The sequence below is a fragment of the Cylas formicarius genome, unplaced genomic scaffold (genome assembly GCF_029955315.1).
Source record: "Cylas formicarius isolate icCylForm1 unplaced genomic scaffold, icCylForm1.1 PGA_scaffold_6__28_contigs__length_40554024, whole genome shotgun sequence".
In the NCBI taxonomy this organism is placed as follows: Eukaryota; Metazoa; Arthropoda; class Insecta; order Coleoptera; family Brentidae; genus Cylas; species Cylas formicarius.
The window spans coordinates 756,644-776,466 of record NW_026844347.1 but is presented as its reverse complement, the minus strand read 5'-3'; the positions used below and the strand labels follow the sequence as shown (position 1 = coordinate 776,466).

Sequence of the window (19,823 nt, the reverse complement as noted above, 5' to 3'; positions counted from 1 at the left end):
TATCTAGAAACGGACAGCTGACATGCTTTCACACTCTTGCAGAATGTGGTTGACAATAGGGACGGACTGAAGATGTCCTCAAGCATCGTAACAGAAATATGTCAAAAAACGTGTAGGAATTATTTAATTTCCTGTACTAGGAAAATAAAAAAAAACGTTCGTTTCGAATATGATTTTGTGTTGGCTATTATGAGTCTGCTTTGGATATACCGTTGTTTTATAAAAGCGGTGTAAAATTTGATGATCTAACCGTTTGCATTTCGATTTCAGGTTCGTTAGGCATCGCATTAATCCTTGTCGATCCATTTACACTACCCTTTGCGATACTTTATTACTATTAAACAGCAACACGATTTTTTTTACAATCCAATTGCGCTATTACACTAATACATGTTATTCGTTAGCACCTGAAGAGGAACCGGGTTGCAAATCTCACGCCGACTGCCCATCGACGGAAACGTGTATCAACAGCCGATGCATCAATCCCTGCACGGTAGGAAAGCCGTGCGCACCCACGGCCGAATGCCACGCAGTAGACCACAAGGCCCAGTGTCGATGTCCCCCTAACTTAATTGGAGATCCGTTCTTCCAATGCTACGAGCAACCCAAGTATCAACCGGAATGTCAAACTGATTCAGAATGCTCAATCGAAAAATCATGTATTAATCTTCACTGCCTTAATCCTTGCGACTTTAACAATCCCTGTGGAAGCAATGCGGTATGTCGCACGGCACTTTATAGACCAACGTGCGAATGCCAGGACGGATGGCTTGGAAATCCTCAAATCGCCTGTTATCAACGTAAGTTGACAATATGCGTTTCCCAGCAAGAAAGGCAAAAGATTTATATAAACAGGTCGCAGAATTAGGTTATATTTTTAAATTTGCACTACGTGAGTTTTCCCATGGTGGTAAAATAAAACTGCATGATATGTATCCCACTGCGATCTACTAATACACACTGGCTATAGACATTAATCTTTATCTCAGAATTCGCGTTCCGGCTATTTATGAACTATAACTATCTTTAAGTCAATCTAAACTTAAGCATATTATTGCTGAATATACCAACAGTTTTGCGAAACTTCATTAAATGTTTCTGTGTTTTCCTCGGTTTTGTTCGTCCTGTGCAGGATTGACAGGTCATAACAGTATTATCAAAACTATTAAATGTTAAGATCAAACTTGCGTTGTTTTTTCAATTTATCAAATAGACTCCCTTGCATAAAGTCTCAAACAGTTCACCTTAAAAAAAAGTGCATATACCAACATCAAAATCAATATCTTTACACAATCATAAAAATATGATATTAAACAGGACATTAATAATTGGTCAGTTAACTAAGCGAAATTTATTCGCGAAAGGTCTTTTTAAATAATTAAACGCTCTTTTACATTTTCTATAAAAGATTGGAAAAGTCATATGCGAATTTTGTTGCATCATAATTAATTACCACCTAAATAACCACTGTCATGTAGTTCGTATTTGGGAAGTTAGCGCTTTATTAGGCATTACACATTACACAATTATTGTGGAATAACATTTGAAGCTTAAAAAATCTTAAAGATTTTGTAACAATCTAATTGCTATAAGCTTTACTTGAATCGTAGTGATCGGTTTTAGGACCATAAATAAAACCTCCGAGTTTCCGCTAACGAAATAACGCAAAGCAGAAAAGAAACACAATAAAAATTGCACACCGCAATCAAAAGTTACAACATGGATGTATTTTGTAAAACAGTAAAAGCAGAATAGCAAACGGCAGACAAAAAAAACACGCACAAACAAAATAGGAAACTGAATGTTTCAAAATATTTATCTTACACAACAAAAATAATAATAAGTAAGTGAATAACTTTGTAAAAAACGAAAATATAATTTAACTTGCTAATAATGTGTGTGGCACTCAATATTTATTCATCAAATAAAAGACGTCATGCTTGTAATGGATTTTTTATACCACGTTCCATTTTTTGCCAGTACCGTTTAGCGAATAGATTTTGCAAATGTGCTACAAGCTGCGAGCTTCCTATATAATAACTTGAAATTACACAAGGTGAGGTTAGATGTTTACACTAAAAACTTTTTTTATTAATATCCCAGCCAAAATAGTAATGAAATATAATTCTATCAGTGAAAAACATTTCATTCCTTTTCAGCCGAATGCAAGAGAGATAACGACTGCCCGTACAACAAAGCCTGCCTCAACGAAAACTGCCTGAATCCTTGTGCGTCGACGACGTGTGGGCGTGGCGCCGAATGCGTCGTTCTCAATCATGTCGCTCAATGCCGTTGCCCGTCTGGAACTCAAGGCGACCCTTCGATTTCTTGCATAACCGGCCAGTGCCGGTACAACGAGGACTGTGCCGATCACGAAGCGTGCGATCGCTTAAATAGAATTTGCAGGCCGGTTTGCAACGACGATTCGTGCGCGAGAAACGCCGCCTGCGTCGGCCGACGTCATCAACCTCAATGTCACTGCCCCGCTGGTATGATAGGAAATCCGTTTATTGAATGTAAAACCCTCGTCGAACCAAAATGTATCACCGATTCGGACTGTCCGACTCAGCTTGCTTGTATCAATCAATTGTGCCAGAATCCATGCTCCATTGGAGATATCTGCGTAGCGGATCAAGAGTGTAGAGTGGTAGATTCCTTACCTCTACGTACCATAATGTGTGTTTGTCCGCCCGATAGGGTAGTGGATAGCACCGGAATATGTAAACCGATAGTTCACGGACAGCCACAATGTCGTGTAGACGACGATTGCGCAGACAGCGAAAAATGCATTCGAGGAACGTGCCTAAACGCATGCGCATTCGATAAATGCGGAATCAACGCGTTGTGCAACGCGCTTAAGCATCTGGCGATTTGTTCCTGCGCACCGGGTTATACCGGAAACGCGCGGATCGAATGCGCAAATATTCCGAAAAATGTGGTGCCAATTTTCCCGCCAGAATGCACGGTAGACACCGAATGTCCGTTGGACAAGTCGTGTAGAAACGAAAGATGCGTGAATCCTTGCAGAGAGGACAAAGCGTGCGCAACCAACGCCTTCTGTTCGGTCAACAAACACAAAGCTGTATGTAAATGCCCCGAGGGTTACGACGGAAATCCTCAAGTTGATTGCATACCCCGTAAGTACATATTTGATTATAGTTGTTCAATGTAAAAGTAAATTCATGACTCTAATGAGCTATTTTTCATCATAAAAATAAAAGTTTCTATCGTATAATTTTTTGTTCAAACTCAAGTCTATCATAATGCAGTAAAAAATTAACCAAAACAATGTTTTGCTTCGGGAATTTTTAATGCGTTTACATTTTTCTATATTTATTTGATTTAATTGGAAAATATTTCTAATTATGATGATTCGAGGTTTGGGAAATGCAGGGTGTTGAGAGCATAATAACGTTGCCCATAGAGGACCCTACTTACAACCTGTTTTAATGACTTTACCATACCCCAGGTGCATCTAATATCCTATGGGCTTGAAAATCTGAAAGATCAGAATATTCTCTAGGTTTTTGTTTAATTTTTATTTAATATTTTTATTCAAAGAAAACAAGAGGAAGAAATTTTAATAGAAATAAAAAGTGTTATTTCATTAATTAATTATGACTTATTACCATGTTTATTAAAATTAATTTATGATATTCTGGTATGTTTGAATTTTTTGAGGTATCCAGTATTTGACCACACTAAATCGCATCTCCGGTATATTATCAAGAAATTGTTCAAAAAAAGGTGATGTTATTCCCTAGGAAATCGAAATTTTCTAACGTTGTCCAAAGGACTAAATAACACATGGCCACTGAACAGATTTTGTATTTAAAAAATAATTGGGACACACCGTGAATGTTTTTTATCTTCGTATTGTATGCGAAAACATATATATAAATAAAAAATAAATATAAATAGAAAATATGTTTATATTCTTTTCTTACGTAATTTCGAATTAATAAATAGAAAATGTCTTATCGAATTATTTCCATATGACCAGATGGAATATCGGCAGACGAAAAACGGAGATGAGATATTATTACGTAAAGATTATAAAAATTAACTCAACTAAGAATTTCCAGTTTATGCGGTGCGTATCCTAGAGAAACATCCGCGACTGGAATCTATATTTAAAGAATATTTGTTCTAAAGGTAATAGGCTTAATCAGTATCTGGTTGTTCCAAATGTCTGGAACTTTTGTTTAAACGAAAACCTTTCGTTGTCCACGTACTATACAAGTTATTATAATGTGGAACGTATTCTGGGGATAACAATAAATGTATCATTATTATTATTTTGAAAATTTCTTGAAAAACTTTATTTCATTATATGTTATAAAAGGTCGGTACTTAAAGTAGCACAAAATATTTTAGAGTTATAGTCCAGGTCCGCTTGTCGTGTGTAATTTAAAATACATCCTTTATATACCTACAAAATGGTATAAGCTATTTATCCGTCGCAGCTGTTGGACTAGTGGTGGGCTGCGCTTCAAATACCGATTGCCCCAAGAGCGAATCCTGTATCAATCGACAGTGTCTCAACCCATGTAATTGCGGACCTAACTCCGAGTGTAAAGTTATCCATCATTACCCAATGTGTTACTGCCGGCCGGGCTACTCGGGCAATCCTCAAACCGGTTGCTTTAAACGTAAGTGGCCATCATTTTTTTTACTTACCGACGTTCAAACTCGCTTTTCCCAGTGGGTTGTCAATCCGACAGCGAGTGCTCGGACGATCAACAATGCTTCAACTCTCAATGCGTCAATCCTTGCATCCTGCACGATCCTTGCGCGATAAACGCCGAGTGCTACGGCCAAAGGCACAGAGCCAACTGTAGATGCCCCGCGGCATTCGAAGGCGATCCGTTTAGACGATGCGAGAGATTCGAATGTCACACTGACAGCGATTGTCCGAACAACAGAGCCTGCCTAGACCGTCGCTGCGTCGATCCCTGCTCGACCGTCGCAAATCCGCCGTGCGCCAGCAACGCCATCTGCTACGTTCAAAATCACGCGGCCGCTTGCACGTGTCCTCCTCACCTGCCCCAAGGTAACCCGCTCTCGTTCTGTAATCCTCCCCCCAAAGCCGTGGACGTTCCCGAATGCGTCCTCGATTCCGATTGTCCGGCTCAACTGGCGTGTATAAATAGCGGGTGTACGAACCCGTGCGAAAAGATATCTCCCTGTCACGCGTCAGCGAAATGTAGCGTGTTGGATACGATCCCGGTGAGGACTATGGCGTGTACTTGTCCGGAAGGTTGGGTGCCGAACGATAACGGGGAATGTCAAGCGATCGTCATACCGATACCACCCGGTTGTACCCGAGACGATGACTGTCCCGACCGGGAGGCATGCGTGAACCGTATATGTCGAAACCCGTGCGACTGCGGCATCAACGCCGACTGTCACGTACAAAACCACCGACCGATCTGCTCGTGCAAGGAGGGTTTCGAGGGCAACCCTAACATAGCGTGCCGCACCATCGGCTGTCGAATCGATTCCGAATGCGAGTCGAGCAAGGCCTGCGTGAACGGTCACTGCATAAACCCGTGCCTGATAGAGGACCGATGCGGCATTAACGCCGAATGCTTCGTGAGGGACAACGCCGTCGACTGTCGCTGCGCGAGCGGCTTCAAGGGCGACCCCTATCGGCGTTGCGTAGTGGTGGAATGCGTCTCGAACAGCGACTGTCCCGACGATAGGAAATGCATCAACTCGCAATGCGTCGACCCGTGTCTCTACGAGAGTCCTTGCAGTTTGCGCGCCGAATGCCGGGTGCGGAATCACATGGCTCTTTGCCGGTGTCCCGCCGGATTGGTCGGGAACCCGTACGTCGACTGCAAACCGGAACCGCAGCCGGAATGTCGCGTGGACGGCGACTGCCCGTCGCAACTGGCGTGCATTAATAACGTGTGTCAAAATCCGTGCGCGGCTTTGAAACCGTGCAGCAACTCTGCCGAGTGCCAAGTATACGACTCGCTGCCCGTACGGACGATGATTTGCGTATGTCCGCCGGGTTATCTGAGCAGCGGCAGCGGCACCTGCGGCCCGGTGACCGAAGTAAGGGTCGTGGGAGCATGCGTGAGCGACTCCGAGTGTCCGTCCGATCGGGCTTGTTTCAACGGTATCTGCCGCACTCCGTGCACTTGCGGACCCGACGCCGAATGTCGCATCAAAGATCACAAACCGATATGCTCATGTCGCGAAGGATTCGTCGGCAATCCGGAGATCGAATGTTTACCGATAGGTTGCGGGAGCGACGACGAATGTTCCACGCAACATACCTGCGTCAACAGACAATGCGTTCCCGTTTGTTTGCCGGACGGGTCACCGTGCGGCGAAAAAGCGACGTGCTACGGAGTGAATCACCGCGCCGTTTGCGATTGCCCGCCCGGTCTCGCGGGTAATCCGAACGTCGCGTGCGTATTGGTCGGTTGCCGTTCCGATTCCGAATGTCCTAGCGAGAGGGCGTGTATCAATAACCGATGCGAAATTCCGTGCCACACGTCGAACCCGTGCGACGCTCCCGCGGAATGCAAAGTCTTCGACCACGTTGTGGAGTGCGTGTGCCCGCCGGGTACCGTCGGCGACGGCCGGTTGGGATGTACCAGGATCGAAGTGGGTTGCAGGAAAGATCAGGACTGCCCGTCGGGATACGCCTGCATAGGCGAGAGGTGCGTCAACCCGTGCGCGTCCACCGAGCCCTGCGGCGTGAACGCGGAATGCACGGTGCTCGACACCCACCCAATTAGGACGATGATTTGCCAATGTTTGCCCGGTTACTACGGAAATGCGGCAGTGGAATGCAAAAAGGGTAATTATTTCTTATTTTCTAATTGATTATTCTTATACCTCCAAGAAATTAGCACAAATATGGCTCCGAAAAAGATTGTTATAAATATGAATTTAGGACCGCCACTGGCCGTCGCTGCAAGCGGTCGAGTGGCTTGGTGTTCGCGGACGTCTGCAATCGATGACGCGTCCCGTTCTGAAATTACGTTCACATGGACGAAGTTTATTAAATTTCGAACTGGTTTGTAATATGTTCAATAGATTTTAGGTTCAGAACGGGGATTTTTCGTACGGGCCGAACACTTTTAATTTTATCGGTTATTGTTCGGTTTTGTAAAGCAGAAACGCACATTGTTACACTAAAATAATCGCAAGAGAAGAATAATGTTTATAGGCTTGATGTTAAATTTGTTTGTTTCCGAAATTCCAATCTACTTCCGGTAATTTTTATAAAAATCCAAGAATATAATATGAATACGTATCAATATAATGTTTCTTTTAAATTCTCTTTTAACTGGAAGGTTGACAACAATTTTAAATTTCCTACAAAATTGCTAAAATACTCCTTGTTCAATTTATTAGACAATGCTAAAGCAAGCAATCCATCACTATTAATAAGCATAACAAGTGCTATTTTTTTCGTCAGTTTTTATCTATTATAAACATTTCATATTCATGATACCTCACTGTGCGTTGGCGAACTTAAAATATTCTATATTAGTTCAGTAACGAGCATGCGCATTAGTAGAGTGCGCGTAATTTCGGAGTTGGGGCAGCACGTTACTATTGTCCGGCTGCGGTCGGCCGATGCTGTGGCCCACTTGTCCAAATCACCCTACGCATCGGCGACGAACACCCGCAAGCGGCCGAAACATTTATCCAAATAAAGAGAGAGGTTTAGACGAAGACATACAGATACAATTCAATTTCAATTTTTTCATACTTTTTATCCTGATAACGACTTAGGTAACTTTTCCTTTTTGATTCTTGGGTATGCTAGGTAGCTGGTTAATCTGCTGTATAATCCAAAATACGGCCATCTCGCCTAGGTAACCAGTGAATGTCTTCGTCCCCCACTAGTGACGTGTTCCTATTTTGGCTTCTCATTTGTAGGTGTTTATTTTATAGGGCTCTATTGGTTGATTTTTAATATTTTATCATTGATGATTCTTATATCTCCCGTTTTGAAATTATGTTGACTCTTAGCATTCTATGTTTGTGGGGGAAGCGTATCAGATTTCGAACTCAATCCGAACGAATTGTTTCTGTCTTGTTGGCTCAGGTTTTTGTAAAGCGGAAACACTTAATTTGGCCAAAATAAAGGCCGGACAAGAGCTATATTTATTTAATTTCTTTGTTTCAGAAATTCTAACCTACTTCCTTACTTTTCATGTTTATGTTTATCCTCCTTTAACTGGGAGGTGGACGGCAATATTAAAAATTCAAACAAGATTGCCAGAATAATGTATTTGAATAGGTTGCCTTGAAAAGGTAAAATTTTAAAGCTAGATAGGATAAATAATCCATAATTTACTAATACGAGTATAAAACTTATTTTTGTGAGCGGTCATTGTTGGGCAAATTCAAACTTAAATATTCAAATTCGTAAAATTCCGGGGTCCGTTCGCGGACTACAAAAAAAATTTAAATTAAATATTTCCTGGAGTTTTGAAGATTAAGAGACAAAAATTGTCTCATATGTAACATGCAGATAAGAATACTCAAGATTTTGTTTCAAGAAATCACCAAATATATTTGTAGTAATGTTAAATTTGTTTCGAATATTCTAATCTGCTCCCCGTAATTTTTTATATAAATCCAATTATATGATATGAATATCTAACTTACGAAATAAACTGATGCTCGGCAACGCCCCAATTTCCGCTAACACAGACAGTTTTTCAAATTTCATCCGTTAAAAGCAATATTCGTAGATATGACTGCTACGTTCTGAATATACAAGGTAAAAAAATAAACAATTGTATAAATTTCGATGTTATTTATTGTACAATTTAGGAGTACACTGAAGATGATTATCAGTTGGTTATTGTAAGTTTTTTTAAATACTTTGCCGCACTGTCTGTCAAAATAAATGACAAACATAGTGTTTACACATTGAAATGTCTACAGATGAGTGTGATCATTTGTGTGCTTCAATATATATCACAAAAGTTCCCACCTTTCCTTCTCGTTATTGTTACGCGAAAAGTAATATGTGTCTTTTATTTTGGAAAGTCAAATAATTCAATTTGTTCTCGTTTCATATTTTAGAAGACCTGTGCAGGATCGATCAAGGTTATGTACGAACGTCCGACGGAAAATGCGTCTGCGCACCAAACGCCGCTCTCGACGACAACGACGAATGTGTGCCTTGTCCCGTAGAGAAAGGGTTAACAATTGACGAACGCGGCAGATGCGTTTGCGCTCTCGAGAAAGGCTTAATTGTCGATGAACGCGGAAATTGTGTCTGTCCCACCGAATTCGGATACCGTCTCGACGCAAATGGCAATTGCGTGCCCGGAAAAGGCCCGGAATGCGAGACCGACGACGACTGTGCCGATCACCAGTTCTGCAACCCCAATACCAAAACCTGTGACAACCCTTGCACGTTCAAACGTTGTGGCGTTTACGCCCTTTGTAACGCAACCAATCACCAAGCTATATGTAGGTGCATTCAGGGTTATACTGGAAATCCGGAAGTGTACTGCAGTAAGTTATTTGAGCATATAAATAACTGAAATATACTATTTGGCTACGGAGATCTGTAGTGGAATGATAAGTACCATTTCAGATGTGTCCTTGTGAAAAACTCCTTGATTCGCGGCAAGGATTCCAAACCTGTTCTGAACTATCCCAGATTGACTATTAATAATCTACACATAATTAACAACTTAAAATACGGCCTTTTATAACAACTGATGACTTATCTGGTAGATGAGTTATTCCTTGGGGGTAAACAAAATTCTAAGATTATTCTTAATCTGACATGCGCAATAGGAAGATTTTGTTCAAACTTCTGAATTGGTTTGCAGTCCTTACCAAGACGCTATTTGCAGAATATTGCCCTATTTTTTTGAGAATTGGAGACTTTCCGGGAATCATATTTTGAATAGAACTTGTCATTTCAAGGGAAAATTGAAAAATTGATGATTTGAGAAGTTTGCTCTACTCTGTATTTATATCTATATCTTCCCTATCCTAAAATATCCAACTATGTAATGCAACACCTTGATAAATGTCGGTCAGTCACTAAAATTTGTAAAACTTGCTATATGTGCTATAATGTGCTATTATCTATTTCCATCTTTAACTAATCACTGTAGCCAGTCACTTCAAACGTTTCCCGTGCTCTACGGCTTATGAGCGATCTCTGTTGGGATGGATAGTTCTGAGAGTCACGCCATATGTCAGTGCCAAAAACTTGAGGTCATAGAAAAAGTAGTATGCAACACAAGTCGACTTCTACGAACACCCGTTTTTTAAACACTCGTTCCACTGCGCCGGGCTCGTGCCTAAGCAAACTCGTTAATAAAGTTTAGTAAAGTTTTGTTTTTTCGAGACTGAAAAAGAATCTGAAATACAAAACGGAGATACGCATTTCATTTTTTTTTTCAATTCAATAAGTAACGATATCACAAAACGTAATAATAAAAAACATAAGATTGTGGTATGACTAAAAATTTAAAAGAAGACAACGCGAAAATAAATTTTAAATTGAACGATCATTGAAAAATTATTTACAAAATGAAAATATCTTTCATATTAAAAAATATAGGGCAAAATATGCAAAAGGAGTCTTTGTGATTTGAATAACAACGGAGATTCTTACGAACACGAACGGTTTAGTCTTAAAAGTACTCGAAAACGCAGGTCTGAAGTTTTGTCATGTAGTTACTAAACATACGATATAGGAACTCAAACATCTAATTAATAATTCATTGAAAAGTTACGTTGGCATTAGACTTATGTAAGAAACTATTACATGACTCATTTCCTTTTGCAAAATAAATTTTAATCCCCTGATCAATATTTTAACTGATCTCACATTTTTAGCCATGCACCTAGATTATAAGTAGATTTCACGGTCCTTGTTTAAATTTAGATACAACGACGCCCTATCGCACGGACTTTCCCAAACCTGAAATGGCGGTCAGCTGTCTCTCCGATGGGGTACAAGTTCAAATTGACATCAATGAAGAAGAAGGTTTCAATGGAGTGCTCTACGTGAAAGGACATAGTAAAGACGAACAATGTCGCCGAATATTAACACTGCCACCCAATTCCGGAACTAAAACTGAATACTTCAAAGTACTATTTGGTAGTTGTGGACTTATTCACGTCAATGTAAGTTTTGCATGCTTAAAATTTTTGAAAGAAGGTCGTGGTAGCAAACAAGCTTTACACAAAGTTAATTACTTAAAATAATAAAATTATAACTTAATACAAATCACCTTTAATAAGTTTTCTATTAACTATTCTGTGGAATAACGTAATCGGACATCAACAATAATTAATTAGAGGACTCACATAAAATACGGAAAATTACAAAATGAAATTGACATTTTTTAGTCTGATTTGTTTGCCTAGTTTCTCTCAATGACATACCATCCAAAAAGGATAATCCTGCCTTATACGATAACCGAAAATCCAAATTAAATCGATTGAAATATTTGTACAATGAAAAACAATTAATACGAATTTTTCAAAAAAAATGTTCTTGCTTTAACAAAAAATTGACAATTAGGAATAAGAATGAAAATGATTTTTCGACCATTTAATGGGAATTTCTGACACATGTTGGCAAGATTGCGATTTTGGAGTTTTTATACACTGGCGAGCAAAAAATTTTAGTCACTTAAATAGAAATTTTTTGGGGAAAAAAATTACCACTGAATCGTGGGTCTGGTAAGTGAAAAATTATATATCCTACTGTATTTGGTTAACTGAATTTAACGTTTAATTATATCTATTATCTCTATTATGTACAAAACTTTTTTTTGTAACAATTAACGATATTCGAAAAACCTGAAACTTGTGTATTCCGTCCTCTTGCGTTTATCGCTGCTTGAAATCGACGAGGCGTGCTTTGAATGAAATTACGTTCTGATCGATATTGTTCCATTAGCAACTTTCTCAGCTCTTGGGCATTTCTTGGAGCTGGTTTACGTCTTCGAATATCCATACATGTTCGATAGGATTCATGTTTAGACTGAGTGCTGGCCAAGCAAACCGCTTAATTCTCACCTCATCCAGATATTGACTGATAGTTCTGGCGGTTTGACGTCGAGCATTATCGTGCATAAAAATACGATTTTCGTCCATGGTGATCATTAAAGACATAGCATGACTATCCAGGATTTCCGAAATATACCTGTGAGCTGTCAGAGAGCCGAAATTTTGTTCGTGCTTTCGAACCATAACCGAACCACTACAATGTGGAAGTCTTTCATCAATATAACCTGGGGCATATTTTTCTCCAGGTCTTCTCCATACTCTCCGACGTCCATCTGACCCAGTGAGGCAAAAACATGATTCATCGCAAATCAGTACCTTGCTCCGTTAAAATCACTGCAGTGTAATCCAGTCAGTGATTTCGGGCAAAAGCTAATCTTGCTATTCGATGCCGTCGAGCCATGCTTCGACAAGACAATCCATTAAACACGAAGCCTTCTTGTAACAGTACATTCGCTAACATTAATATTTCTAAAGTCTTGAAGTTGATTTCGAAGCCAAACAGCACAAGCTGTCCTATTTCGCAAACTTGCGGACACCAAAAATCGATCATCTCTTTGGTTGCTGATCTTTCTTTGATCCTGATCCTCTAGTGATCAGTCTTCTCGTACCGTACGTATACCTTTTGTACATCACATAGTCTGGTACTAACAATTTCTGCAGTTTCCCGTTTTCCTCTACCATCTTGTATTAATATTTGCTGGCCACAACAACAGGATCTAAAGGTATTATGACCAGTTAAATATATATCTTAGATCTAAAATACACCAAACAATCTTAAGTTTTATAGAGATAAATGAACATTATACTGGAAAGTATCTAACGCTAGGATTAGACATATTACAAATATCTCCATCCGCATTTGTAGGAAGCAAATAATTCACTGCCTAGTAGACCGCCGATTCGGTCTAGTTTTTTTTTCCAATTTTTTTAAAATTGTGACCTAAATTTTTTGCAAGCCAGTTTAATTTGCTCCAAATATAACAATGTAAAGTTTTGCAGTTGTGTTTAACGACGGTTTGCTTCTAGGGAAGAGCAAGTTTCGTGTTGGTGATTCAAAAACATCCAAAACTAGTGACGTACAAAGCCCAAGCTTACCACATCCAGTGCGTTTACCAGACCGGAGAACAGAACGTCACCCTCGGCTTCAACGTATCGATGTTGACCACCGCTGGAACTATAGCAAACACCGGTCCACCACCCACGTGCATAATGAAAATCGTCACTCCCACGGGTCAAGAAATAAATTCGGCTGAAATAGGCGACAGCCTAATGCTCCAAGTGGACGTACAGCCTGGATCTATTTACGGAGGCTTCGCCAGGAGCTGCGTCGCGAAAACAATTGAAGATACGGTGGAAAATGAATATTTGGTAACTGACGAGAATGGTTGCGCGACGGATCCGACAATTTTCGGCGATTGGGAGTACAACCCGGACACCCAGAGTTTACTGGCAACGTTCCACGCATTTAAATTCCCCAGCAGTGACAATATACGATTTCAGTGTAATATAAGGGTTTGCTTTGGCAAATGCCAACCCGTAAGTTTTTTGTCCACCTCCGCGTGAGCGTTGTAGCACAACCATCGGTTCGTTTCAGGTCAATTGTCAAGGTCATAATGCCTTTGGCAGGAGAAGGCGATCCGTCGCGGGCGACAATCGAACTGGAGATGATTCCGGGGACGATCTGTTATCTGGCCAATTAAGGGAGGAAATTACGATCCAGTCAAACGCCATCCTTACGTTAGAGCGACGCGGTGAACGTTTAACGGACGCTCAAGCATGTGAGTACAAATCGATTATTTCGAATATAACTAATATATACAGTTATGACATGATGTATTTAAATATGTACGACCATTTTTTATAATAGTACTATTCAGGAAGTAATTTAAATACAGTTATTTTTATAAACTATGAAGGGAATACTTTGAGTACCATTATTTTTATATTTTATCCATTTAATTATGATTATTTTTATTTTATTTATTTATTTTATTTTTATTTCATTAAGTATATACTTTGAAAGTAACAATTTCTATTAACTTTTATAGCCCCTTTATCCCACAAATTCTAGGGAAACGTTTTAAGTACCATATTAATTAAGATTATTTACTTATTAAAGCTTAATGTACTTATGGGTAAATTATTAGGAAACTTTTAAAATGTATATAAATGAGAAAGGGGCTAGAAAAATGAAAAAGAATTTTTTATTCCTTTATTATACTTTCAAAGTATATGCTTATTCAATTTGATTAAATTAAAGCTACTTATTTTATATTATGAATAAAAATCTTAGTAAAAAATATAAAAAATAACGAATGGTAAAAATTTGCCCTATAGTAAGAAAGATTTTCAACAGGAAATGTTCCGATTCATCTTGAAATTATAATAGTTGAATTCAAAATAAAGTTAAATTAATTTTTATTATTAATAATTGGTAAAATATATAAAATTATAATCGATAAAAATATAATTATGACTCCTCCAAGTTTATTGGGAATGCGATTTTCGTCCATGGTGGACGGAGGACTAGCAGGAATAAAGTTATCAGGGTCACTTAGAATATAGGCTATAAACATAATAAAAGGTAAAATAAATATTATAATAAATGATCCCAGTAAGTCCTTAAAAGTATAATAAGTACAAAATTGGATTTTATCAAAATTTCTATTGATCCTAAAGCATTTAATGAACCTGATTGGTAAAGAAAAAATAAATGAATAATTATTAGACTAAGGATGATGAAAGAGGGAACAAGTAAGGAATGACTGAAATTAAATTAGTAATAACAGTGGCTTCTCAAAAAGATATTTGCCCCAAGGCAAAACATAGAATGTTAATATCTCTTATACCGTATTAAACTTATGTAAGCGGAATTTGTATAGTGTCACAATAAACTATACTTTGTATCCAAAAAAACTTACTGTTTTATACAGGGTATTTTTAGTCTAATATACTTGTGGGAGAAATCAGAGCTTTTGAGCAGTGGAATAATCGAAATAAACTCTCCACATTATAGCCAGCAGCAAAAGGAAAAGAAAACCACCGAATCTATATACGCCATTTATCTCTTCTCAGACGTTTCACCGTACAATTGAAGGTTACAAAACAAAACTTATTCAATTTACGCGAAATTTCACAACAATGATGAACAGTGGAATTTGATCCAAGTGAACTTGTTGAGATATTGGAATAAACCAAATTTTTATGAAAATATGGCTTAAATTCCGTTACAAAAGAATTTAAACAATGGAAGTGAACATCGTTCTTAACCTGAATTATACCGGGCAAACTACAGTCAATGGTCCGGTATGTGGTATTCACTTTAAAACGTCACTTTCATTAAACACAGTCGTGAATCAATTCCCTAATTTAGTCACGAGTTGGGAGCGATAAGATCTTTCGGTAAATATTTAAAATACTGTGGTGTGCTAGTAAGGGCGAGTTCCCTTTTTGAGTGCTCCTCGCAAACGCAGCTTCCTTTTCCATGTTTGAGTCATCTGGTCTCAATGCAGGTCCGCCCCTATTAGCCGATTGCTATGAAAATGCAACGTTAGCAGTTTGTGTTTTAGTGATTAATAGGAATTTTGTGCTAAAAGTTTTTATTAATCTTTAATGTTGTTAAACCTGCAGTAAATAATGATTTCTAAGATTATATTATATTTTATTTGAAATTTTGGAAATTACGATATTTACAATATTACCGTAATGATTTGTATGGTGCATATCCATCCATCCATTTATCCAAGAACTGCACACCCTTGTAAAATCTTTGTTTATGGTTCGATTTTGATAATTTTTTTGTTGTTGGATGGTCTCTGAAAAATCCACTAAAACCTTGTTCTGCTTATTGTTTCAACTTAAATTCCTGGCCAATTAGGGCAATTTAACAAAAGAGAGAAGTATTATTAGGGATTTAAAAAAATGGCAACGAATTGATATTCAAGAGTACTTAGAACTCAAGTATACCAATTTTTATAAATATCGTTTGCGTCCCGCTTAAAATTGTCCATCGTTGCATCGTTGTAAAATCTTTGATTGCGCTTTGATTTTGACAACTTTTTTTTGTTGGATAGATTTCTCAAAAACGCACTAAAACCTTATGTTTCTTTTTACATCAACAGTCATGGCCAATTGGGTCTAATTTTTGATGTCATATATCGAGAATGGCTATTAGGGATTTCTTTACGAATAAAGTGGCAAAGAATTCTTATTAAAACCTAACTATACTAATTTCCATCAAGTTCTCTTAAGCATTACTCCTGTAGAATGTTTGTTTATGGTCCAATTTTGATAATTCTTTTTTGCTGGATAGATCTTACTAAAGAGAAATGAAACAGTTTTCTTATATAGCATCGACTAAAGTCATGGCTAACTGGCACAGTTTTTTTAGATATTTTTTCAAATTGAACGCGACAACAGATAAATATTGTGAACCTTGTAAATAAAAATTATTTTGTATGTGATTTTAAGGTCTTACAAATTTTAATTACACAAATTTAAAAAATAATGATATAAAAAACTTTTTAAGTATATTTTAGTAACATCTTAAAACAACACCATTAATAAATCTTAGTATTCGAAAGGTATATAATGTGCCTTTTTTTTTAATCCCTCTCTTTTCTCTCTTTTGTTAAATTGTCCAAATTGGCCATGAATTTAAGTTGAATCAATAAGCAAAACAAAGTTTTAGTAGATTCTTCAGAGGCCATAAAACAACAAAAAAATTATCAAAATCAAACCATAAAAGATTTTACAAGGGTGTACAGTTCTTAAGTGGGACACACTGTATATCTATAGTAAATTGTTCACTAATAATGACTCGCTTAAAAGACGTTAATAAACAACCACATGAAGTGCTTCCGAAACAAAGTTTTTACCGTTTTATTGACCAGAAAGACTAATTTTTTTAATTAATTTCCAGCACCGGACGCTCAACGAGTCGAAGACATATGCGTCTCCATGATCGGCTTCATCATAGCCTTAATCATCACTGCCTTGTTGGCTTTGGTGGCCGTCGCGGTTGCGGTCTCGTGTTGGCTGATGGCTTACCGAAATCGGCCTAAGGCAACCGGACCTTTGCCACATCCTCCAGAGTTCCCCAACCCTCTGTTCACGACACCCGAGCCGATGGCCGAACCAAGCCCGGACTACCTCACGTAGTTAAGCTACGATTTTTTACCATAATTTTACATCGTTAACGAAAACTTAAGCAAAACCTCAACCGTAAGCAACGAATCATTTTGTACGAATTTAAATTTTTGTATATTTATTGTTTATTTTTATCGTATGATTTTGGTGCCGCGATTGATTTCTCTTTTTCTATATAAATATCCGTCCTAAGAAATGCTACTCACTTGTATTACGTACTGCCAATTAGAAAAAAGAAATGCGTCGCGAGCTACTATAGTGAATACTTTGTAAAAAACTATGTTTATCAGCCTATAATGTCGCTCGACTTATTGTTCCATTACGGCTGGTGGACATAACCTGTATCTTTTCCAGGGGCTACGTGTTTAACCACTAAGCGCAATCAAGGGAATAAAATTAACGGTGGCGGTTTCTTTTTCATTCTTCTTCTTAACAGAGAACATTTTAACTCTACGTGACCCTTGAATTTTATCGTTTTGCTGTTGTAAATATCAAAATGTTTCCAGTAATAGCCTCTGGAAGACGTATCTTTAAATCGAAGACTATATATATTTTATGATTCTGTAAAAAGCGGATGAATGATGATGAATGCGGAGACGATCTCCATTTTTTTAATTATACACTTGGTGCTGACTGATAAATTATATTATAAACAGTCAATTTTTAGTCAATCCTTCTTTTTAAGTCTAAAACAAACGAACACAAATTTAAATGAAAAATATTTATACTGATTTGTCTTGTGATTTCGTTTCTTTTTAATCCCATTATTTATTTAATTTTTTGTAATACATTTTTGACGTCTAACGATGATTCCTTAATTGTCATTTGTGATAATCGCTTCTTTAATAATAAATATAATTGTTTAGTAGCCGCCCGTTTTATTGTACTCATAAAATCGCCCACTTTAAACCCAGAGGGTCAAAACATTGATTTGTTATTATGCTTTTACTAGGATTTAATGATTACATTGCTTGAACACAGAGGCAGGAGTGTCGCATATAGTTTGAAAGGTACACGCCATTGGACATTGGTCAGTAATTGCACCAGTGATATTTTGCCGACTATGTTTCTAACCAACACTTCTTCTAATTCATTTGTTACGCAGTGGTCTGCATTCAACTACACAATGTTCGGGTGGCTGCAATCGACTTTCCCAGGGTTTTTCTTCGTCTAGCCTGGTGTTGCAACCCTCCTTATGTGTAGTGGTGGCGAACCCACTACACTCAATGTCCCAAAATAAAAAAAAATATACGAACGACTGGCAGCTTCGTCGAAATACAGAAGCCAACTGCAGGCCACTTAAATCGCAAATACCAAAAAAAAAGAAAATAAGAATCAAAATCAAAAAACAGCATTCTCAGCGATTGTGCTATTTGCGACGTTGTTTGTATTATTAATATTTTATGCATATATATATATATATATATATATATATATATATATATATATATATATATATATATATATATATGATGACACTATATTCCGGGATATCATCCGTCTGCAGGATTCCAGTCGGAGTTCAACAAGCGAACGGATGATATCCCGGAATATAGTGTCATCACATTTTTTCATCCGTGAATCAATACGTGAAAATATATATATGTATATATATATATATATATATATATATATATATATATATATATATATATATATATATATATATATATATATATATATATGTTTCTTCACTATCCTGCAACCTGAAAGTTGAATAAAGATTCAGCTGGTGATGCTAAGGAAAACTACAATATGCGGTGTGTAGAATTATTTTAAGCTAATAGAATAAAGGACAAATTTTTAGTTTTTTTTAAATTGCAAAGCAGAAAAATTTCCAATGCTGAGACATTAAGTAATAGCACTTTATTTTATTTCAAGACTATTTTCTATTCTATTTTGTCATTTATCGCGCGAGACAAAAATTGATGTGGCTGAAGTTAAATTTGGATTTGGATTCGGATTTGCGAATATTACAGTGGACCAGTTCGTTATTTACCTTAATAAAAAAAAACATATTCCTGTGGAAATTCCGGGAAAGTAAGCACGAAAATATTGTAAGGAAACTCCCAAAAATCATTTTTCATGTTGCTATACAGAAAATAACCGCTTTTCCGCCCGCATCGCGTCAGGTTTTTTGAGATTCCAAAATAAATAAAAAGAATTTTAGGGTATCTCACTATTGGGGGCAATTTTATATCTTCCCGACCGTTTCGAGGTGGTTGAGTAATACATCATTTTGAAGCTCTTCTAAGTGGCACTTCAATGGTCTGGTTGAATCTCTGAGACATCAGATTTTTTTGAAATTGTGAAATAAATGAAACGAAAATTGGTTATTTCATTATTGGGGGTAGTTTTATATCTTCCCGACCGTTTCAAGATGGTTGAGTAATGCATTATTTTGAAGCTCTCCTAAGTCGCTCTTTAAAGATCTGGTTGAATCTCTCGAACGTCAGATTTTTTTGAGGTTGCGAAATAAATAAAACGAATATTTGGTTACTTCATTAGGGGGGGTAGTTTTATATATCCCCGACGGTTTCAAGGTGGTTGAATAATACATCATTTTGAAGCTCTAGGTGGCTGTTCAATGGTCTAATTCAATGTGTGGGGCAACTTCACTTTTTTTTGAGATTCCGAAATAAATA

General features: G+C 37.6%; 1 protein-coding gene across 1 annotated transcript in view; it reads left to right on the top strand.

The window, feature by feature from the left end:
• Nucleotides 1–18,046, top strand: part of LOC132703623 (uncharacterized) — a 209,267-nt gene extending 191,221 nt beyond the window's left edge. Inside the window, exons 104-112 of the mRNA XM_060672989.1 lie at nucleotides 405–800; nucleotides 2,160–3,137; nucleotides 4,467–4,652; nucleotides 4,706–6,817; nucleotides 9,067–9,504; nucleotides 10,898–11,139; nucleotides 13,057–13,566; nucleotides 13,625–13,808; nucleotides 16,952–18,046. Of these exons, the coding sequence (XP_060528972.1) occupies nucleotides 405–800; nucleotides 2,160–3,137; nucleotides 4,467–4,652; nucleotides 4,706–6,817; nucleotides 9,067–9,504; nucleotides 10,898–11,139; nucleotides 13,057–13,566; nucleotides 13,625–13,808; nucleotides 16,952–17,190 (5,285 nt within the window). The 3' untranslated portion in view covers nucleotides 17,191–18,046. The remainder of the gene's footprint in view (nucleotides 1–404; nucleotides 801–2,159; nucleotides 3,138–4,466; nucleotides 4,653–4,705; nucleotides 6,818–9,066; nucleotides 9,505–10,897; nucleotides 11,140–13,056; nucleotides 13,567–13,624; nucleotides 13,809–16,951) is intronic.
• The last annotated feature ends 1,777 nt before the right edge of the window (nucleotides 18,047–19,823 follow it).